The 24581-nt window shown below is 46.0% G+C and overlaps 1 protein-coding gene across 3 annotated transcripts in view; it reads right to left on the bottom strand.

Annotated features, from left to right (window-relative positions):
• Ddr (discoidin domain-containing receptor 2) overlaps positions 1 to 24581 on the bottom strand; it is a 279939-nt gene that overhangs the window by 52257 nt on the left and 203101 nt on the right. For all 3 annotated transcript variants that reach the window (XM_075879176.1, XM_075879177.1, XM_037414002.2), the window contains exon 3: positions 9727 to 9832. In XM_075879176.1, coding sequence (XP_075735291.1) covers positions 9727 to 9832 — 106 coding nt within the window. The remainder of the gene's footprint in view (positions 1 to 9726; positions 9833 to 24581) is intronic.

The raw sequence follows: 24581 nt of genomic DNA, 5'->3' as shown, positions 1-24581 counted from the left end.
ACAACTGCAAAATCATCTTTCAGTATAAATCAGTATGATCCGCGATCTACAAAGGGCAGTCGTCTATTCAGTCTATAGATTAGATCTTTTTCAGCAAGACACCAAGCTACGGCGTAGTCCTATCAACTTATCATGGAGAAATGAAATTATTTTTACAAATACTGTGTGCTCAGCTGATTGATAAAAATCTTGTTTTAGTTCGCCGATATTTTCGTATCTTTCTTAGCACAGCTTCGCAAACGACTGTGTAGCACAGTGTAGTTGCGCTTTTTTAGCACCGCTATAGTATATGCAAGCGACTTAGAAGAGGTACCTCTGTGTCATTTGCATGACTGTGCTGTATTGTGCCGTATACGGCACAGTCATTTCTCTTCGCCATGCCAGCACTGTCGTGCCACATCACTATGGTTCACGTGAGTTTTTTTTTTTTTTTGCATTTTAGACTACCTGAGGTCAAAAAATTGAGCGTCAAGCTTAACACACCTTAAGTCGTCGGAAGTAGCTCGCCATCTCTCCAAGACGCACGCCAGCGAAGCGTTTATAGAAAGCACGGTAAGAAAACATTGGCTCCCTTCCTGTGATCAAGGCATTAATGGAAACCTGAATAAAAAATAGGCGGTGGTGTATCCCTATGCAACGTACAGTTACCTAAATAATAGATCAAGCAACAGGCGTATAGCGCTACGGTCGCATACGCAGCTTTCTAAAGCTGTCATTTTTCACTTTAACTCAACATTATGGGTCAGAAAATAAGAAGTCAGCGTGAAGACATGTGCCAACTGCTTCTAAGATCAAGAAAGCGAGAGCACCAAATTGAGCAGCATTATACGCTAACAAGCTACGGCAGCGCAGTCTATGAAGAGAAGCTGCGCATTGATGCTGGCGGCATTTCAGCCATTTCCAAGTGGCGACGTTGATGACGTGAGGAGCCCACTTCACTGAAGAGCCGCGGAGCGGGTCTTGGGCCTTCCTTCGTGTCTTCAGCCATCTACCCGGCCGTTTGCACCGCATCCTCAAGGAGGCAACTGCTTCCTATGACAATCCAAAGCTAACGTTGCGCCATGAGGGGTCTCTGTGCCGAGCACCCTCTCGAAGCGACCCCGGCGCAGAGAGCACGTCGACCCTGAGTCGGCACTAGAACACGAACCAACCACCGGAGACATGTGTCAGGAGTCGTCGCCATGGAGACAATGCCTGAGCACGTTCTTTTTCGAGTTCGCGTGCTTTCTCGTCGCCGCCACCGCGGTGATGCCGCCGGTATACGACAAGCTTCGAAACGCTGTGGCTTACAAGAAATAGCTAATGTACCGCGGCGCGAGCTGGCGACCCCGAAAGCAAAAGCAGGAAGCGATTAAATAACGAAGGGAAAAAAACGGAATAAGGTGGCTCGTTATACCATCGAAACCAACTGGAGCCTCCCCCAGCTTTCTTTCTATCTGCAATGCTTTTTCGTCTTTCAATTTTTCAACAACTTCACGAGAGGTATTGTGAGAGTTCGCTCGGGTTCGCAGCCAAGAGTGGTTCGTATACGGAATGGAGTGCCCGTTGCGGCGTATAAGGCGGTGCTTGTTGCGACGCGTGTTGGAACGAAGGCTTAGTCACGTACCGTCTAGTCCGGGCGTCGTTATAGTTCTTGTGCCACGGTCATTTTTTTAATGAGCTAGATTGCGCGCAGTAGAGGGTCTGTAATCACTATATTTTGAGGAACCACTTATGCGGCCATCTACTTTTTTTTCGAAAAGAACAAAACAAAACAAATGAGGAAAAAAAAGGGAAGACGCTAATGTTGTGGTTGTTCCTATGTAAAGTTTAGAAGTATTACGCAAGCTTTAGAAATACTACACAGTAATTTCGCACTTCCGAATGTAGCGACCACGACTATCTCGCGCTCGGAGTGAGCTTCACCATTTAAGAGTGAGCAGCCACTTCACATTAAGGGCTCATTTCGCAGTGCACACATTAAGGAACAAATCATCTGCGTTGAAAGGGTTGATTATTTCGTTCAATGCCACCCTTTTCAGCCATTTTTCTGTCTGTCCGCCTTTCTGATATTTCGGAATGCACATCCAATGTATTGTACTAGGTATATACGTAAGACAGTGAATAATAAAGCCGCTAGGGACGGGCACTCAAAACAAAGTTTCACCTAACTAAAAACGCAACCACCCCTTCTGAAATCTACGACACACATTTTTGTTTCTTTTTTGAGGTATGAATATTATTATGTGCCGCATATGAATTGAGAAAGTTCCAAATGAAATGTTCTTACGGGACGTACGCGATCCTGGTTTCAACTCTAGATGAACCAGTGCGACTTTATTCTCGCCATAAAGGGAGCCTGAGAATTACCTGGGAGCAGACAAAGTTTCTTCACCGCGCGTATACGCTAAATGTAACGACCCGGTGGTGGTTGTAGGCATCTGCTCGCTTCATAATGCGGCCATCTCATCCATTCACTAATACCTGGAAGCCTGGATTGGTGTCCCAACGACACTGCCGCCACCTTAATGAGACCGTTGGCGGCGCCCTGATGGCCACTGCCGCTCCTACGCGAGCTCTCTACATTCGCACACTTGACAGATGACTTCATCTGAACAAGCCTCTATTTTTGCTTTTCTTTTCTCGGGAATTCGTACGATTACGCAAACCTAACAGGACGTTTTATGCTGTCATTTTTGGCCTGCCAGAATTACGCGACTGTTCTGATAAAGGGCAAAAGTACCCTCGGTGAAAGACGCGTGCAAACAAACACGAAAGTACAGACCTATTCTAGATAGCACAAATGATCAGGCATGGTCTATCACGCAGGGCCACGGTCGCATGAATTCGGTAAGTGCGCTCATTTACAGCATTGCTCGAAATTCTGGTCGTATGCATCTTGTACGACGCCTAATATTTATGAAAGTCTCTTTCTTGAAGAAGAAAGAAAAATGTGCCATGGATGAAAAGAGCACCCCATTATTTGCCATAGGCGCGTCCAACCGACCACCGCGTGTGTCCACATATTGCTCAAGTGCGGACATTTGCCTAACCCGAACGAGTTTGCGCAGAAAAGGGATCACTTCATGGCACGACCCGGCTCCCGGAATGGCGTTGTAGTTGTAGAGGCTTTCTCTTGCAACGAGGCATCCTAACGCAAGCTCGCAGGTGCGACAGCATTGGTGAGAAAAAAAAAACAAAAAAGAACGGTGTGAGAACAACTGCGTTTCACAAAAGCTACGATGCGCTGGGCAGGGAAGAGGTAGAGAGGGGACGGCAATAGCCAGCTGCAAGTCCGCGATGAGATGGGAGGCGCGCGGAAATGAAAGTGCGAGCGCGCGCGTAAATTCTCGCGATTCCGCACAAAATTTTGGGTCGTAAAGGGGTCAGAGAGAGCGCGGCGGCCATGGGGGCGGGCTGTGGTGGGCGTGCTGCGCATTGGTGCCGACGACAGCGGTGGAGGCAGGCGTACGGCAATACGCATGCACGCGAACGACAGCAGCTTTTGCGTCCGGTGGCGATGTTGGTGGCGCGCGTGTGTACGCGCTGGCGGGGCTCCCGAAGAAAGGAAGGGTGGCGCTAATGAGTTGGAGTGGTGCCCTGAACCTGTCGTTATAACGCGCGTGCTCTTGAATGGCCTGCAGGGGCCATAAACGAGAGGGCGTCCGGAAAGAGCGCCCCTCGGGCGGCGGTTGTTAAAGTTTCGAAAAAGTTCGAGAGGGTTGTTCGCCCGCTCCTCTCAATATATAGGGCCCAGAAAGCGAGAGGCTTCACACAGCGTCCGCTCCGAACGCACTTCCATGTGCCTCCTCCTTTTCGGCAGTTATTTTTTTGCTCTTACGTCTTGAGGATTTCATTTTGAAGGCGTCTCATAGATGTCGTGAGAAGGGCGACTCTGCCATCCCCCTGGGTGATTGCAGAGGAGCTCGCATCGTCAGAAATTAATGACGTGTGCTCTCGTCGGTGAACGTCGACTGGAGAACATGTGTCGTCAAGGTATATAGCGAGCCCCGGGACCGCGCTTGCGTGCCGCGATAAAGGCGGCAAAGAGCCGAGCGTTCCCCGAGTGATGTGTGCACTCCTCTTCTACGATGGGACACATCAGCGCATACGGACACATTTCGAACACCGAGACGTATGACGCCCGCTTTCAGGTAAAAAAAATTATTGTGATGTTTTGACATGAGAGTTATCTTTAACGAGCCGTGCATTCGTGCTTAAAGTCAGTCGACGGAATAAACCTCAAAGGAACAATTAGGTCATAAAATTGACTCCTTCAAGTTGGTCATTTAAATCGTAATTCTAAAAATTCAATTGTTAGGCAGTATATTTTAGGTTGCAAATATTTATCGTAAAGTACACCACTGAAGTTGACATACTGCGAAAAAAAAATAATACGATATTTTCCAGTGTTCTGCGCTACTAAAGTACTCTCTTAAGACGCCTAGCAGTATTTAAGACGCTGCACCATAAAATAAAATACAAAATATACGCCAGGGACTCTGCTAGGTGTTTAAATGCTATGCAAAGCATCGCTATGATATTCCCACATGTTTCATTAAACAAGGTTTTACAAGCCGTTAACTTGGCATATCGATAAGATACGAGTGTCGAAGGTACGACTCCGTAAACATTCTCAGAACAACGAGCTCAGAAGAACGAGGGGTTCGCTACTACATATTACCAGGTCCCAAATTCGAGAGCGTACGAGCTTTGAATGTGCAGTGTGTGACATCCTACATGCTTAGAAAATCGAATGTTTGAGTGTATACATGCTCGAACGCTTGATGTTTTGAATCCTGTAAAGGTGAGAGAATCAGAGGTTCGAGCGCCTACATGCTTCGAAGGTCGAGGATATATTGATTGATTTGTGAGGTTTAACGTCCCAAAACCACCATATGAATATGAGAGACACCGTAGTGGAGGGCTCCGGAAATTACGACCACCTGGGGTTCTTTAACGTGCACCCAAATCTGAGTACACGGGCCTACAACATTTCCGCCTCCATCGGAAATGCAGCCGCCGCAGCCGGGATTAGAACCCGCGACCTGCGGGTCAGCAGCCGAGTACCTTAGCCACTAGACCGCCGCGGCGGGGCAGGTCGAGGATATATGTTTAGACGATTAAAAGTGCGACTTCCTACACGCACAGAAGTTTGAGAACTCGATTCCCTATACGTTCAGATGGTTAAAAGTTCGAGAGACAGCACGCTCATGATGTCAAGGGCTCGACGCACTGCATATTCCTCTAGTTCGACTACCTATATTCTCAGACAGCCAAGGGTTCGAATCTTTACATACTCATATACTACAGGATCATGGTTGCTACGTTATGCAGAGCGACGGGGAGTTTAACCGGTGGAGGGTTCGATTCCCTCACGCTCCGAAGGTAGAATGTGAAATGCTATACATGCCTAAAACGTCGAAAGTTTTGAGTCTCTGTGCACCTCTAGAGTCGACGGTTTGATAGCGTGCATATTAAGAAGGTCGAGGGTTTGAGTCTCATCATACCATATTAATGCGTGAAGGTTGCTACTCCACACGCATATATGTACATACATATACATGTTCCAGGCCTACGCTTCATGTTCCAGGCCAGGCCTATATACATGTTCCAGGCCAGGCCTACTGGTTCATGCCACGACATGCTGAGTATGTTATGGGTGCGATTCTTTATTACGTATGATGCGCTACAGACACATCGCAACGCATTCCTGTGGGAGAGCATCACACGACTAAAATAAATGGTATAGGTAGGCCCAGATACACTTCGCATATAAGAAAGGACTCGGAACAAAAAACGAACTGTTTTATGGGATCTGGTGGAGCTCAGCTTACTCGGTGTGGAAAGGTTAGCGAATGTGTACGAAGGTTTTGCAATATGTTCGAAATGGGAAAAAAAATAAGCATATTAAACTAAGTGAAATATTCATCGACAGAACTGCGCGCGTATAGTTGTTTATATACTTCGTAATAGGCTGGAAACAGAAGGTGACCGTCTAATATATGCATCGAAAGCACCCATACGGCCGTTTTCCCGGCGCGGGTTGAAGAGTCTCCTCGCGATGCATTCGGTATTATTGATAACGCTTTCAATCTTCATGCTGCAGATTGAAACTCCACCTTCTCTGGCAAGAGGCGCTTGCAAGAACACATAGCAACGTTTTCGTTCGACGTTATCCAGGCGCAGTCACCTTCGTTTCTCCACGAGAGAAGGTGCTCAATCACCAAGGCCCTATAGGGAAATGAGAAAATTTCCCAACTAACTTGGATGAACTGTCGAACGTGAAAGGGCTTACGGGTCACATGTTAAGTTTGTTGCAGATTGCGGGGGTTTCCTCGGAATGTTGCGCAAGCGGTGCAGGTTAACAAAGTGCATACATTTCCTTCATACATATAAATTTCCTCGACACGTAATATCGATGATCACTGCTTTATTTGGCAACCCTTCAGTGCACGCATGCGTTGCATGCAAGGGACGTTAACTCCAAAGTATACGGTCAGTTAAGACGGATAATCGCCGTCGCGGCTCAACAAACTTCCGAGTGCTCTCAAAGCTGTCTTTCCTGAAGCACACACATGGAGAAGTTATAAGCCTTTACTTCGCCTCGAAAGGGGCCAGCACTCGACCTAATTAGGATGCTTGTTCAGGAATTAGTGGCATTAACTATCAAGCTTTGCTGTGCCATCATCACGCAACCAGTGACGTAAAACAAGCTGGCCAAAATGCGACCAAAACAGCTATGAATAGGCATTACGCGAAAAACGAGATCGAACCCACAAGTTCGCACAAATATTGTCGCCATATTTGATTACCACTCGTTGTGACAAGTTCAAAAGTAACTGGCTATGGTCAGGACGAAAACGACGGGTCAGCAACAAGCTATTAGTGCGATACCAATCGTAAGGGCACTCGCGGTGCAGTTTTGCCGTCGCCATCGGCGCAGCCGTGAGGTTGTTTCGCCCTTGAGGGAAAACCAACTTTTTTGTATGTAATAGTTAACTCTATTAGTCAGCGAAGCAATCAATACGGGAAAACTGCTTCACTGTTTCAATTCACAATATTACCACATTGGAACATGATTTTCCGGACCTTTTGAATGCATGAAAACGCTTTAACATAAACTGGTTGCCTTGCAAAGCGTTTTCACTTCGTTGTCACAGCTAGCCGCCAGAGTGTTTTTTCACAAAGTTGATACGGTTAATACTTGAAGCTTTGGAAGTCAATATGGACGGATAGAGGATCGCGAAAGCAAACTGTACTTCCACAGGACAGTTTTTACGTTTCCTTTAAATAGGTTTCTCCTGAGCAAATTTGCGAAAACCGGTTTTTTTCCGATAGAAACCACACCTGCTAGCTTCATGTGCGTCAGAAATGGGAAAGATTGTTCGCGTCTCTAATATGCAAACTTCAATAGCGATGGCTCATTGCGTTTTAGTAAATACTCAGATATAATGTGGACCATTTAGGCACTCAATAAAGAAATGCACATGAAAAATTGAAGAAATAAACAGAATCTGCACTTCTGCTTTGTGCGGGCATGCATGTTTGTATCTACAAGTGTACTTTAAAAAATACTGTGCATAAAAGTGAGAAACTCCAGCGTGGATTACCATTTAAGTCATTCAGTATGCCGGCAGGTAAATGTACGGTTCTTTGCACTTTATGTAGACATGGGGCGCCAACTCGACTAATTGCTGAAACCTCAAACACGCTACACAAGTACGAACACGGATAAACAAAAAATATTAAAGTAAGCGCCACCGCACAACGTGAACGTAGCGCTAACAGTTTTTTTTTTCTGCTTGGTGCCAGTAATAGCACGTTGCGCCATGCATTTGCCATCTTTACACGCAGCGCTTAGGATGCAACAGACAGAAAAAAAATGGCCCCCTATCTGCATGTTACCCCGCAAATGTCGTGGAAAGACGATAGTCTTGCGCCTGGAGAGGGTGAACAAAACGTTTATTTGATGTTCCGCGCAAGAAAATTGGTGAATTGTATTCTGGAGACGGTGCGTTAGAGTGCCTCGAGCATGCAGCGGAGGCGAACGAGCGCATCAAGTCAGGTTACACGTGAGACATGAGCGCTACCTGGCAGTTATCTTGGAAAACGAAGCGCGCGGCATGCACGCCCGTCTTGGAGGCGATAAGGTGTAGAACGCAAGGCGACGACGGGTAGGTACCACCACCGTGTCGTCTTAGCAAAGCGTTGGAAACACTTGCCTTTTCGTGCAAGCGTTTCATGGTCAGCGCCGCGTGATAAGCGCTACGGTCCCTAGAATTACTTATGCATGCCTTTTCTAGTACAAAGACACACATACAGAATATTGACGTGTTGTTATCGTGCCTCAGGTATGCGCAATATTTTCTTTTTAATTGACAATTGCACAATTATGAACACCAAATCTTGAGCAATATTGGTGGGTGCTGCGGATAGGGCCAGCCATTTGGGGTATCGTTTGGTGCCGTTTAGGGTATCATTAAGGGCGAATAAACAGACAAATGTACAGACAGACAGACAGACAGACAGACAGACAGACAGACAGACAGACAGACAGACAGACAGACAGACAGACAGACCAAAATGTTTGCGTCGAAGGTTCCCAAGAAAGACTATTGTCTTTAAAAGGCTAGCCAAGACGTACGATCCTCCCCACTGCAAGATAAGGGCGCGCGATCGAGCGTACACCCCCTTATTCTCTACGCGGGCCAAAGTACGCGTGAGAGATAGAAGCCGCTGCGCGCTCACTGCGCCATGTTTGCTGATAATGCTGGAAACATGATGGTTCCCTCCCGAGATGCCCGCCAATAGCGGTAAGTGGTAGATACGAATAGCTTGCCGTTTGAACGTTAAAGGAGGTGCCTCTCGGTGGGTCAATGGTTAACGCCTTGCATTCACCACTCGGAGGTCCCACGTTGGATTTCGCGCGCCGGAGTCTTTTTTTTTTTTTGGGGGGGGGGGGGATTTTTTTCTTTCCTGCACGTTCATATACATTGATACGTATACATATACGGTGCATGACATCGACGCCGACGCCCACGCAGACACCAGCGGTGAAATCTAGCCGAAAGTGCCCATATAATTGCTACTGCAATAAAATAAACGAGGCAAAAGAAGGAACTCTGGAACATTAAATTCGGCAACCAATTCTGCAGATTGTCATTGCGCGTTCAGTTTCAATAGCCCAGGAGCTCCGCCAAGAAGTAGCAAAGAAAAAGCCTACCTAAATTCTGAAGCTGGTGAGATCACTAATTCTGGTGATAAGTGCATCATCATGGCACCACTGACAACGGAAGAAAAAAAAAACTTCTTTATGTGTGTAATCCGTATTCACTTGTACCTTTCTTCATGCTTCTGTTAGCCCAATAGTGAATATAGGGCTATACGGGCTGAAGTAGGCATTTGCATTCAAAAAAGATAGATCTGTGGTTTGCGAAAAAAAAAATCATTTAGTCGTGAGCCATTTCTCGCGTTTCTGCGGCGTCTTGTTATTTCGTTCGCGCACTGTGTAAAGACGCAAAGACGCTGATGTGCTATAGTCGCCCAACTAGCCAATTTCCTTTAAAGCTTTTACCAGACGTGCCATTCACATCAAGAATTAAGACAGTTGCCAAAGGATTACAAACGGCAAGAAGTCAAACCTTACCTTCGTTCGACTACGACATACTCATTGTTTTAAAGTGTCTGTGGTGCTGCGTATATTTAACCTCAGCAAAGGACAATATCTATGCTTGCGTCACTCACCTGGCGAATTGCGGCCCCACACTGGCGGCATTGTGAGTGGAACTGGCCGAGATGTCTTCGTCTTTGATTTCGCCGCTTGTCATTCCAAGCGTTTGGTTGCAAGAACCTGAGGCAACGAAAAAGAAGAGAGCTGCTTTAAGCTCGAGTATCACTTCCAGGGCAAAGTTCCCTCCAACTAACTTCACTACCCATCAAAAAAAAAAAAGCTTCCCAATAAAACTTAAAATGCTCCAAATAAATCTGAGCATAAAAAATGTGCTGGCTTATAATTCGTGTGAGCTTGAAGGTTATTTCGTTTGTACACTCTAGTGTAGCACACTGCGTGCCAAATATTCGTGCGCCCGCCGATAATTTAGCATGTCAGGTGCCGTGCTGCCAAGATCAAGGACGTGGGTTAGATTCCCATCCGAGGCGGAGCATTTGAATGGAGCAGATATACAAGTATACCCGTGCCCGTAAAAGAACCCACGTCGTGCCTCATGATGGTATTGATCGTGTTTTTGGCTCATAAAACCCCAACAATAAGCAGCATCACTTTATTTTGGGGTTCTATTCTTTTGTCCGTTTTGTGGACGACATGTGTTATGAAAACGCTACTTATTTTGCTCCCTAGTTTTTTTTTGTCAATTTGATTATTTCGACTTTATAATATAAAGTTAGCAACACTAACATGCTCTAGATTTTTTCATTCTCTCTTTACATCTTTCCACTTTACTTTCCTCTTCTGCTTTTTCGATGGAATCTTTTTTCGCTGGAATGATCATTCGCACAGTACTTTCTATTGTGCGTGTTTTTATTTGATCCCCCTAGAAGAGAAGCTGGAGCGCAACGGCATACCACGGAGTGGTATGCTCGCAAAAGCATGCAACCTTTATCATTGTCTGTTAGAAACGTAAGTGGCCAGAAACAGTGAGTAAGCGCAGCTGCTACGTAGTGAAATCATTGGCGGTCTTCACAAAACGAAGCGTAGGGTATAGCAGAAAAAAAAACACACATTGAATTGTAATTATAGAACTCTTTGGTAGGTTTTACTCTTAAGAATAATATCATTCTCATATTTAAAGAACCCAAATTTGCGAGGACACGCTCAACTCTCGCAGCCACGCTCCGGCGAGACACGCACAAGACGAGCCCGGGCTTCCGGACTTTACACTCCCGTATGCGCCCGCGCGTCTTGTGGAGAAGCCAACGCCCTGGCGACTGCACTTACCAGAAGGATACGTAGCCAGCGCTAAGAAGCAAAACTGGGAACTAACTGAAAGCGGACGAAGAAATGGTGGTGCACCGGCACCGCGAGCATCAACGGTGGCCGCCACCGCACTAATGTCGCGCATTCCACGCTTTATGGAGAAGCAAGTGTCGAGTGCCGCCGTGTTTCGTCCGTGCTGGCAAGAGTGCGACTGCCGTTGCTGCTGCTCAAAAGACTGTGGCTTTCGGCAGTAGCCGCCTGTCACAAAGGCACGAAACCGTTGCCCGGTGGGTGGATGGACAGACGGAGAAGCGCAGCTGGGCGACGCGGACATTCCCGGCATGCCAGCGGACTCGATCTGCAAAACGCGCCCAAAACATTTTTGGAAGCCGCCGCTCGAGGAATTTGAGCAGCAGCCGAGTTCTGTTGGTCGAGTCGCCCGCCAGCGTTCTCTCTCCCTCTCTCTTGCATCCTCTCACGTGCTTTTTTTCTCTACTCCCGTACTCTTCTTTTCCTGCGCAGCAGCAGCGAGGCGCTCGCGCCTCATTTGTCGGCAAGTTCAACTCCCGGGTGCGTCGCACACGCGTCATCTTCGTGCGCACGCATTGTTCGGCCGAGCAGGATTCCAGCCCCGAGCAGAACAACGGCACTTGAATCGCCTCTCTCCCTCTCTCTCCGCAGTGCACACGCTCTCCTTGTGCTCTCCCCCTTTCGCGCGAGGTTTTACACACAGAACTACATGATATTGTTCTTTTACGCGTTTGCTCGGAGACGGAAACGGCGTGATGAGAGTCGAGAGCGAGTCATTCTTTTGGAGTTCGTATGTGCCTGCCTGATTTGGACTTGATATTGAGTCAGGATCATTGCAGATATTGTGCTGCCGGCAGTAGTTAGGGTCCCTGATTTCCTTTCATGACCTGCTACTACCTCGATTATTTAAATGCAACTATAATTTTAAAAACTAGGTATTACTGAATTTCAGAACAAAATTCTGGGCAGGCCACGTAATGCGTTAGGACAGGCAAACATGTAATAATTAATAATAATTAATTGATTTATATGTGGGGTTTAACGTCCCACAACCACCATACGATTCCCAGAAACGCTGTAGTGGAGGGCTCCGGAAATTTCGGCCGCCTGGGGTTCGTTAACGTGCACCCACATTTGAGCACACGGGCCTACAGCATTTTCGCCTCCATCGAAAATGCAGCCGCCGCAGCCGAGATTCGATCCTGCGACCTGCAGGTCAGCAACCGAGTACCTTAGCCACTAGACCACGCCGGCGGGGCAATCATGGAATAGATCAAGGGAAATTAAAGGAAGCCGAGGATAGGATGCAGAGCTGGATGTTAGATGATGAGATTAATTTATTAAGTTTGTAGTGATAAAATGTATTCAGCTCCATCAACGCATATAGGGCCAAGTGGCAAGCATTGAGAGAGGCCTTCGTCTTGCAGTGGACATAAACATAGGGCGAGGATGATGCTGACAATGATGCTGATGATGATGACGACAACGAGTAAAACTGTGCAACGCCATATCGTTAGCTCTTGATATAGTATACGTATAGCGCAAAATTTAAATTCATCTACCTGGCTGCCGGTCCACTGCAGTCGGACTGTGTTTTCCAGATACCGCCGTGCTCATTTTGTTTACGCCTACTTCATATGGACCATTAAGAAACAAAAAGGCAATGAAAAATAACTGATCAGGACACCTCGTCCACGTAACTAGGTGGAAGTCCGACATGTAGTTACACTGCAGCCATGTTTTTGTTTGTCTGTTTGTTTGTTTGTTTGCTCCTTTTATCGTTTGTTCTTTAACGTGGTGAAGCCATCAGCGGGCGTTTCAAAGCCAGGAATAAGCTACTCTTGCACATTCAGAAAAATATCTAGCACAGCAACAATACAAGCGTTCGGCCACTGTCGATAATGTGCTCCTTTTATGCGTGTCAGCTGATTTGTGCAGAAAAATACACGGTACTTCATCCGTGCATCCTGATGTCAACAGAGCAATGCGTAAACTGCATGGCATCTATATAAAAATGAAGAACCAAAAAGAATGCATTTGCGATTCCTCAAACTTCTGTTTCAATTCTTTACCTTGAAATAAGCGCCAAGTGAAACTTTGTAGGCTGCCTAACGGCCTGCCTGTGAGGCTACGCTTTTTCTACAGCACCAAGAGCATGATGGGTGTTTTGTGCGCTCCACCTTAACAACGAGTGGCTCTCGCTAAATTATGTTACTCGTAGACGTACTATATCGTAAACAGATAAAACTGAACTACCTTAAGGCTAACTATTATGCATTCTCTGCTTTCCGCCATTCTGTGTCATTCTGTGTCATTCTGTGTGATGGTGCCACTGTCGCTTGGCGCCTGCACAATTTATTCTGACCGGATACGCAGCAGAGAGAAATTATACTCCAGCGTGATTGCAGCTGAGTAACATCATTTTTATGTGTACGGTAAAGAACTTGAAATCATCACAAATATTTCCTTGACGGCATGCCTGACAGTCGCATATCGTGTCATGTGAAACACCAGAAATAATTTTGCGAAAACTGTAGGTCCGCCTCACGTGGAGCCTGAATGCGCAACACTTACACTTGACTAAGTGTTGATCCTTTCTGTTTTCCATGTTGTTTAGGCATCATCATTGTTTAAACAACGTCGTATAAATAAAACGAAGAGGTGAATTGCGCTGGCGAGCGTTGCTGGAAAGGTGCTTGAATGCTATGATATTAGTCTTAAGTCGAGATATGCATTTGGGGATATAGCAATAATTTACCAAAAATACGGGAGCTCATTCTTCTTCAGAGATAGCCACTCACTCTTACGTGCATCCTCTCCAACAACCGTTACTTATACAGCCCCTCCTGTCTGTCCCCATTACTTACCGTGGTTCCCTCATTTACTGTAGACATGCACTCGAAACTCTGGCTGAAATATGGCTTATTTTCTTGTTTCACCAGCTCGGAAACAAAGGAGCCGCCCGAGATAGATTAGGTTCCAACAATTCAATGACCACCCACAGTCTATACAGGTTGCTACAGTATACGGTAACAAAACATCCGGGACAGATACTGACGAGCTTTTTCTCCGCATGGCTCAAGCACGCATACACGCTCAAACAAACCCTAACGAATCGCTGGATACAAGACGTGGTATACTCTCGCGTCTCCCATGTAGGTAGTCATCGCCTGCCCTTCCCACGTCACCCCCTCATCATTTCGTCGCTCCTCTGGGCGGGCGGTGATAGGCGATTCCTCCAGCCTTGCTGCTGTTCCGAAGACGCTGCGGCGCAGAACAACAGCGCAACTCCGAGACGCGCGCCGCCCGGCAAATGAACGCAGCAGCGGCGAGGCAGAAACGCCGGAGGAGGCAGGGATAGCAAAGTAGGCGCTCCCGTTTTCGCCTTATCTGTGGGACATCGCCAGATGTTGGCGTACACACGGCGCGCTTTGGAAGCGAGATCAGTCGGACCGCTGCTGGGCTATATGTACTCCTCTCTCGCGTTGTGCGCGGATTGCGCATACGTGGAGGGAGAGGAGCGCTGATGCGGCTCCTCCGACGAGATGGGCCGAGGACAGCGGGTAGGAAGAAAAAAGAAGGACGTCCTAGACCGCAGAGGTGGAGCGGCCTCCTCCGCCTCCGAGGAGCAGGATCGGTCGGGAGTTTCGGAGACAATGGTGGAAGCCGAGTGCGGCGAGGGAAACAGCGCGGGGTAAACGAATGGAAACTCCGGCGCAAGAACAGAGGGAAGCACACACGGCGCCGACCGCCAGGTAATTGGGGTGCCCCTCACCCATCAATCTATTTCTGCTGATTTGTGCCGCCGGAAAAAAGTTTTTGCGCGGGAGGAGAGCAGGGTTCGGATGATGCCCATAAATCATGCGGTGAGAATCGCAACAGAAGGTTTCCGTGGCCGGCGCGTGAATGGCACACGGCCCGAGTGCGTGTGCGACGAACGGGGGCGGGGATGAGACGCGGCAGAAGGAATCGGCCGGGCTTCGATGAAGAACGGGAAGAATCGCTGAGCGCCAACTGCCTGTACTTGTTCCCTTCCATTCCCTTGTTTTTCTTTTTTGTCGCATCGCTACGTGCCGCTGCTATTTGTACGATCTTTATCTGTTTACTAGTTTATTGTTTGCCCGTACACCCGATCTTACTCACGTGCATTTTCGCATTGCGAGCGGGTTGTGTCTTCGGAAGCTGCCGTATACAACGCATAGTCTTCAGCTTCCATTACCTCTCACTTTTTTTTTTTCTTATTTCACCCATGGTTCAACTTATCGAAGGTTTTTCTGGGCTGGCAAAATTTCACTTTTGGTTTTGTTTCGAAGCGATTTCGTGCAACGATTCCATTTTGTGCGAGGACCGACCGAGACATAAATAAAGCTTCAGATGAGAAACAAAAAAAATATCTTGGATCGTCAGAAGCTCTGCGAGGTGTTTGTGCCACATCGGAAGAAGAAATGAAATACTTCTTGATGTAAGCGATGCTCGAAATGATGGGTTTTGCTTCTGCACATCCGCGGCAAACAAACCGAGGGGAAAAAAAAGAATAACCGTGAGAGAAACGTATTTTTACAGCAGCTGGCAGGCACGAATGTTGCGTGACTTAAAAGAAAGAATTCGTATCGCTCGTATCACGTTTGTGTCCCACGAACTGAAATGCACAAAAAAATAAGTACACAAATGCAAGGACATAAGAAAAAACTCCGCGCCCCTCACGAAATCTCTTGGCTCTTGTAGTTAGTTGCATCTTGTAATCACCGGCTTCAGCAATAACACAAACAGCTTCAGCAATAAATTTCCACAACTATATAGTGCTGATCACTTCACTCAATAGCATATGCAACAGTGTCTGTTAATTTCACTCGGGAGTATCTTTCTATTGTCTCCATTCCGCCATTCCCTCAGCGTGAGGTAAGAACTAAAACATTCTATTCAGCTTTACCCTTCTGGTTTACTGATTATAGGGCCAAAGGCTTTAGATACCTCTTTAAAACGCGAAAGGTGACCGTTGGCTGCGTTGGTCAGCCGACCTCTGTCCAAGCGATTATGGTGTAAAGCGATGATGACATGTGTTGACGCCACCATGCGAAGTGACTTGATTTGACGTCGCGATGACGTAAAAAACTTTAGTAGTTTGTGACATCATCATGATGTCATATGGTGACACCATCACTTGATGATCTTATATCGCTCGTGTTGGCGCCGACACTGGTCAATTTTTGCGTTTGATGGCTCATCCAATAAATACCGATGCACCTCAATAAATAAGCGTAATTAACAAGGTTCTTATGGTGAGTTCGAGCTATATGGCTCTCTAAATTGGAAGCGTGACGCTCCAACCTCTACTGCGCAGGCGCATTTATCATCATGCGGAATTGAACGGGTTTAAGGAGGTGCCGGCGCAAGTGAGCGCGTTCAGACGCTTGCGGCGTTTTTCCCAGCGCTGGCGGCTTTCATTGGGCACACGCAGATGCTCCGCGCCTGTTGAGAACGTTGAAAATATGCCATGTGGGTCTGGTGGTGCGGTTTGTCACTCCTACAGTAGAGCAACTCGACGACACCTATGCCGCGTCCCCCGACACAGTGCTAACGCACTTGCCGCTAAATCGACACTCACTTTTTCGTCTCCCTTTCTTGTATCTACTCTTAGCAGACAGTTTTCATGTGACGTCACAGGGGCAGGTTTTCACCATTATATAGCACTCCGACATGGCGGCTGCCACCATGGCTGAAGAGCACCGTGACTGGCACAGGTAACCTGCCACGATCGCGATTCAGATGCGGCTGGAGCGTTGCCGGCGTCTGTGCCAGAAACAGTGCGAGACGGACATCAGATTCGGAACAATTCCTGTTAATCTTCTAACAGTCCAACTATTCGAACATGACGGCAATAATGATGGGCATGATGACGGCCATAACCTATTTACACTCTGCAGAGACAACGAGACCGTATACAATGAAAACGAAAGATCAGTGCTAAAGCATTTGTACTCCGCTCCAAAGTGTACTCCGCTCGAGATGAGCGGAGTACACGGATATTGAGAGTGGGATGTGACTCAATGCACGAGAAATATTCTCCTCAGTTATTAGTTGAATGACGTGGAGGTACAGCTGCTTATTGTAGCTTTTTTTCGCGCTTGAAGGTGGACGCCAAGAACGGGCGTGTTGTGTGAACGGGCATGTTGTGTGCTTTGCTCAATACATCAAAATGGATACCTCCGTTCTCAGCGATGTTACTATGTGATAGCTTAAAAAGTTTGAAATTGTGACTCTAAAGAATGACTGAGCTGATTTTCTACAGGGCACCACACTGAACCAGAGTGAAAGCACTTCCAATGTTGTGTGAAGTGTTCCATGGCGACGATATGCAAAGAGTATCTCTCTGGCTTGAACTTAAATAAAACGTATAAAACTTGGCTGAACATTCAAAATCATTAACCCAATAAATGTTGTTCAATACAGTACTCTCTGGAATGCATAGGCATTTGTCACTGTGATATGAGTGACAGTAATACAATTGTTGCAGTGATGACTGATCCCAAATGAGCACTAGTGAAAACGAAGCTGTATATATATATTTGTATATATTTCGTAGTGGTTCTCGGTGGTACGTCATCGCAATATGCACAACGCACCTTTGTCAAAAAAAAAAAACGAAACACAATAGGCAACCCAACGTCGCAAGCGGCTGAAGGTCCAGGCCACGAGTATGAATAGCAAACACAACGTGTGTCTCCAACTCTATAGATGGCGCTCCCCTAGAGAGTAATACTCTTCGGTCCACGCCGTAAGTTTGCCGCTGTACCCATTAGAGTGAAAAAGAAAGAAAGAAAAAAAGAAAGAAAGAAAGAAAGAAAGAAAAAAAGAAAGAAAGAAAGAAAGAAAGAAAGAAAGAAAAAAAGAAAGAAAGAAAGAAAGAAAGAAAGAAAGAAAGAAAGAAAGAAAGAAAGAAAGAAAGAAAGAAAGAAAGAAAGAAAGAAAGAAAGAAAGAAGAGCGAATGTGCCGTTCGTCTGCTGTGCGTACCCTCGACACTGATTATGCGGAGCACATGCAAAAATAAATGAAGATCATCTTGCAGAATCATATTTGACTCGAATATCACGAGGTTAAGTGCTACGAGGTATGGTAGACGCTTCTAACAAATCTCGTAAACTGCAGCACTTGTGGAGTCGAAATATTGTTCTCTCTACTTCTTGGGCCTATTTTTTTTTCCCAGGCTACCATAGACGTGACGCTTTGCGAAGGCGACTATAGACTGCCAAAGTTAGGGTCTCAAGCATTTGCCCATCTGCGTGTTTGTTCCTTCACGCCTAACACAAAACCGTTCAACGAAGTTTTCTTGGTTTCTTTTTCCACGACGAAATGATCTTATAGGGGTCTGTATGAGCACAGAATGGCTTTTGAGCCACTGAGGGAGGTTACAACTTTAGTAGTCGTAAAATCAAACAAGCTTACAAGTTGAACACGGCTTGAGAGGATGTGCGAAGGATTTTGCGGGCTGTATACATACAGTATAGTTCGCGGAGCATGTATAAGCGCAAATGCACAACTTGCGATCAGCGCACTTACTTGTGAGTCCCATGCAAAACTAAATTACTCAGTGGCATGCGTAGACCATAAAGACCTATACTTGAATGAATATCAACTGCATACTCAAAGCTTTCCGCAAAGATAGTTCCTTTAACGTATCTAATTGTCAGTACAAATTACTCCAGTCGTACTTACAGATTGTGGGCTGTTTGGCTAGTGGTCTTAGATATTTATTAGTTAATTAATGTCTTCAATATTGAAATACTGTTCAAGTGTGATATGCTTTAAAGCCTCACAATGATATAATTTCTGCTCCTCAGCTCCAAGTTTTGGCCAATAAGGTTTGTAGCAGAATCAACTACATCAACTAAGAAATCCTGATATTTCTCGTTTCTGTCTAGTAATTACTGAGATTGCTACGAGAGCAACATTAAACGAGCATGCGCGTGGTAAAAAGGCCGAGATGCAGTGGGAGTCCTGTGGAATTTTCGGTTTCTCATAAAGCTGTTTCAGCACCACAGCTTGCTTAGTTCATATGCGTTTTTGCAACGCAAAAAAGCCGACCACACAAAACAAAAATAATGTTTCATTTAAGGCACTCGTTGATAGTGCCTACATAATTCATAAACTTCTGGGTCTGTTCCGGACCGACGGTGTACTCTGTGCTTCACGGTGCCAAGAATACATCAAATAGGAGCGGGAAATATCTGACACTAGAGATGACGGGCAGCCCTAGGAAACGTTCGCGCAAACAAAGAGCCCAACGAGAGTCACCCTTCAACGTTCTAAACAAATTAGATGTGAAATTTTTTTTGTTATCTTCAAGCTCCCTTGGTTAACGTCGTAGTCACGTTAGGTCCGATCTATAAAAGGGAGAGAACGCTGTCAAAATATAAACCATCCGACTCCCTCGAACACTACCCTTCAACTACAAGCAAGAGCCTCAATGTCTTGTCAGCTATAGCTTCCCGCGTAAAGTGCGCAACATGCACGCAGGCCCCGATGAAGCGCTAAACCAACAAAGCGAACTTAGCACGCACCAGTGCGATGTTTGCGCCTTTAGCGATAGATGCGCCTTTCGCCATTGACAGGGTCGCCCAATTTCTTCTCTCCTTTATTCATCCCGTTTTGCGCGAGACAGGCGACTAAGCTGCAAAATGACGGCTGAAGCCTCGGCTGGCAGGCGCGGATGACGCGACCAAATCGCGCTAGACAAAGAAATCAGCCTCCCGAGGGAGACCGGAACAGCTCCACCGCAACAAGCTCAGAACAACAACCATAACAGCACTAGCCAGAGATGGAAAGCGCAGCAGCGCTGCTGCTTCGTTCCAAAGTCGGTGGCCTCATCCAAGAAGACGCTCCCCAAGGGAGCGAGAGCGAGCGACGGCTGCGAAGACTTTGCGCCAGAGCCGCTATTCACTCGACACGCCGCCAGCAGCGAGGCTTCTCTGGCACACACGTTATCTTCCGGCTCCTTCGTGGATTCGACGGGCGAATACCAAAACTGCACAAAAAAAAATCAGAGACGCCTCTTTCGTGCTTTTTTTCTTCCGCACTTTCTTCTTATCCATCGTCCCGGATGCAAACAAGCAATTTAAACAATCTGCTCCCCCTTTCTGCCTTCTTTATCATCCCACTTGGCGTGATACGCCAGTTATGTACGTGTCTATGAGCGCGCTATAGCTTTCGGTGGGCAGAACTTTATGCTTCGACTATGACGGCTGACATTGAGAATGCGCAAGGGCGCACATACACACGATAAAAAAAGAGACAGCAAGCAGCAATATAAAAATCTACGGAGGTCAGCCGCTTGCTCGCGAACGAGAGGGCGCGTGTGCATGAGCGGCAATGCGCATCAGTGGAGAACTAGAGTATAGTGAGAGCTGAAACTTCGTAGATTCGATCGAGTGGTAGAAAGAACAACACAAAAAAATAGAACATTTCTCGGTTTCCAGCGCTATTGAGCTTCGGGGGCCGTCAGTGCGGGATGGGGGTTCGGGTGGTCTACACGCGGCCATCGCGAACGCCGCCGAGGCCTCGCTCGCGTCGTCGTAAGGGCATACGGCATTCGCTTCGAGACTCTCGGAGCGCCGAAATCCCTCCCGAGGGCGCCGCTTTTCCTTATAAATCCCCGAGCAAACGCTGCTCCCTCCTCTCCTCCGATTGAGGAGAAAGCATAGAACGGCGCCGCCTCCGTCAGTCCGCCGTCGTCCTGTATGTTCGCAGGGTGGTGAGGGAGGAGACCTTGGGAAGTCAATCGGGCCTCTTCCGCACCGGCTTCTATGGACCAAAAAGGAGGGTGTTTCTTTTTTTTTTATTCCGAGCCCCATAGCAAAGAATAAAAAAGAAGAATAAACTTGGAAGCCTCGCGCAGGGATTTATGAGCTGCCCACCGTAGCGGCACGGAGGCATCCGACGCTTCCCTAAAACGAGGCAAACTAGCGCGCGCTCCTTATAGAGCCGGGACGCCCATTTCTCGGCGCACTCGACTATCCTCACCTCAGTGTTGACTGGCCAGCTCCGCGCATTCCTTCTCTTGTATTTGCTTCCCGTTCATCTATTGCTCGAGATATTTGTCTCCTTTTTCCGCCTCTCTTTTCATCGACGCGTTTTTCGCTGTAAATGTCTTCCGAGCCACGCGGTGGGTTAGAGCACGCGCATATAAGAATGTTCAATCTGGCGGTATTTTTTTCCTCCTATTATTTTGCTCCCCATTGTTGTTGTTTTTGTTGTTGATGTAGTTGTTGTTAAGGCCTGCTTCATTGCACTACCGCGATTGAAAAACGAGCACCTAGGGAGAACTGGCTCCTTGTCGAACCCAGGGTCTGTTGTTTCGCCTAGAGAAGTTCCTTATCGGATTTTTTATATTATTCTTTTTTGCCTTTTTTCTTTCAGGTCGAGGAAACGGAAATTTAAACGCAAAAAAAGTTATTCGTTGCTCACGGCTCTCGGCGGGGATACTTAAAACTTTGGCAGGCATACATAGAGCCCGAAAGAAAAATACGCATACAGTTATAAGAAACTACATTAATGTCGGTCTCAGCCGGTAGTAATTCCCCACTGTGCCTTGGTGGCTTCGGCGTTGAGATGCAGGGCATGAGATCACAGAATTAATTTTTGGCTTAATAATAATAATAATAATAATATTATTATTATTATTATTATTATTATTATTATTATTATTATTATTATTATTATTATTATTATTATTATTATTATTATTATTATTATTATTATTATTATTATACAAAAAATACCACTGATTTAGCAAGGTTCGATGTTTGAACAGGCCTGCCACCAGAGTTGGCGGCAAGGCGACATTTGTCACTCTTTCGAGATCGTAACTATTACTACCCTAACGGTAACTATCTTAGCATTACGTTATGGGTAACGTTACTAGCTAGGCTTTAATTCAATATCTCTTCGCGCTTTCTCGTCACGTTTACCGTGCACTTCTACCTGAAAGCAAATACAAAATCACATCCGATGCATCTATTAAGAGCATATATGTAACGCGTATACGTAAAGTGTAGGCACTAATGTATTAACCATTGCAAGTGGCGGGAAAAACCATCCGATGACAGCCCTGCACGCAGCTGCTAGACTTAAATTTTTATAGACTTAAATTCAGCAGCGAGCTGTCCTTATTCGATAATTTACCTAAAATAACCAAGCCCTGTTAACGAACTTCTTTTTCGATGTTAGTTTTACTTTACTCTTCATTTTTCTAATCCTTAACAGCGCCAGTGTTTCTAGATATTCAATTCCTGAACAAGCGTGGGTGACTGTGAACAACTTCGCATAAAGATTAACAATCGCTGCGGTGAATATGCGCAGTTTTTAATAAATGTTCTCTGCGCGCGAAACTATCTGATTGTCTATATTTTAGGAACAGTGCAATTAAATGCTTTACTTGTCACAGCAGCGTCTATACTTTTGTCTTGTCATCAGATGTACAGCACACTTCGAAGAATTTATTTACGCCTCATCTCTAAAAAAATAAATAGTCCCTCTAAACGGCTCAACAGTTCGGCAAACTTTGCTTCGTGGAGTTGACGTTGATTGCGAAATCTCATTTTTTCGAAATAAAAAAGTCTTGTTTTCACTTTGATTTCAAGTGGAACAAACTTATTCACCATTTCAAACATATTCCACAGCCTTAGAACACATCAGAACTAAAACTCTAAAGGTATCAGCCTCACATCACTATAATATTACTAAATTCCTGCACATTTAGGTAGTTTTTTTAATTAAATCGGTATTTTTAATGAACAACTTTAGTCTATTGGTTAGAAGCTGCATGCAGAGCATGTCTTTTAAAAAACTATTTTAGTTTGTTCTCAAGTGTTTAGCCATAAATAACTATAAGGTAACGTTATATTTTATTACAAAGGTGAGGGTAATACATTACCTTAGTTAAGAAGTGAAGCAGCGCGTTATTGTGTCCTCATTTTTTAATCGCACTGAATTATATATTTAGTAACCTTTCAGTTTTCGTAGTGCCTGCAACACTGGCGTCTGTAGCACAGCACGTCTGGCACCTTTCGAAAACGTGCGTGTGCCATGGCGAAAACGTCTAGAATTTTTTCATCTATACTCTGCGCAGAAACGGCATAGAAAACGAGTAGAAATGTGACTTTGCTAATGGACGTTTCCTAACCGAAAACTCTTTAAGCCTTCACGCAAAAGAGAGAGAGAGAGAAAGTAGCAAATAAAAAGAAAAGAACGAAAAGGCTTACGTAGCCAGGTAGAGGCATTTCTGGGCTGCGCATAATTGTTATTTATGAGAGCCGGAAAAAGAAGCGCGGGTTGAAACTTTACGAAAAAGAAATTCGAAGTTTAGCGCGCGAGCTTTCTTGCAGTTTTCTATTTCTCCCTCTGTCACGCGACTGGGGCCTCTTTGCGCGCGCGCACTAGCGACGCCGCATGTTGCCCCACAGTCCCGAACGGAAGTATCTTTATTCAATTCACCTTTGGCGCCGCTTGTTACCCAGTTCCTTTCCAGGAGCAGGCTGCAAAATGCGCGGGCGATATTTGCCCAACGACGCACCAGCCCCTCTGTAATGCTTTTATTTTGCGTGTCTTCCGTTTCTTTCTGCTGCTACCCGCACGACGGCGGGCGGCTCTGGCTTTTTTTTTTTTTTTTTGTCAGGCAGTGCTCCGGATTTCCGATGCCGAAACATGTCTCGATCTGCTATTTTCTGACTCATTGAGAATGCGCGGCTGCTAGGGTGGAGCTCAGAATTCGGGAGTCCCGGGTAACGCGTTTTAATGATGCCACGTCGAGCAAGAAGAGAAAAAGTCAGCCACTTAGCTAATGCAGAAAAAAAGTGCGATGAATATAAAATATTAAAAAAAAGAGTTCGGCGCCGATGTGTGTGCCCCGCTGCCACATTTAAACGAAAAAAAAAATCACTCCTTTGCTACTAACAAGCACTGAGTGAAAATGCACACGTACGGTATTTGGTTTACTTATATTTAATCTACCTTCCATCCATTAAACAAAAGTGGCTAATAAGCAGATTGCATTGGTAAATATAAAGGCGTTCGCTACTAAAAATTAAAAGATGGATGCTCATATTAAAGGCATGCTTCACCGGCTGTCATTGCATGGTTGAATATTCACTCGCTTTTTTTTCATTTATGGAAATGCAAGCATGTTTGGGGAGTTTCCTCGATTTAAAAAAGACGTACTGGCGCTGCATTCTTTTGATATGGAGCGAACACGCTCGAATACACGATACGTTTGAAGGGCGTGAGAAAACAGGGCCCGTGTTCGAAAGAGAAAAAAAAAATGTATTTCTTTAGCGCTGCATAGTTGGCCGTGAGAGCTCATTCAAAGCCACTGGCGAAGCCGAACATAATTTTAGCCACCAGGTTTGGGCTATTGGAGAGGACACTTGAGAATGAAAAGCATCGTGAAGGCGGTGCCTTGTACCAGCATTTATATAAGAAAGTTATTCACACAGTGTAACTGTTATAAGGAAAAAGGGCCTGTCAGTCTTTGAGCCAAGCCTTGAATGACGCGATTTGTAGCGCTAAACTCGAAAAGAAAGACTAAGAGACCAACAGCAGCAGAAAGAACGACGGCACTTCTATTGGTAAAAGAACGGACCT

The sequence above is a fragment of the Rhipicephalus microplus genome, chromosome X (assembly GCF_043290135.1).
Source record: "Rhipicephalus microplus isolate Deutch F79 chromosome X, USDA_Rmic, whole genome shotgun sequence".
NCBI classification, from domain to species: Eukaryota; Metazoa; Arthropoda; class Arachnida; order Ixodida; family Ixodidae; genus Rhipicephalus; species Rhipicephalus microplus.
Note: the sequence above shows the minus strand (reverse complement) of the source record. Positions and strands in the feature narration are given on the sequence as shown.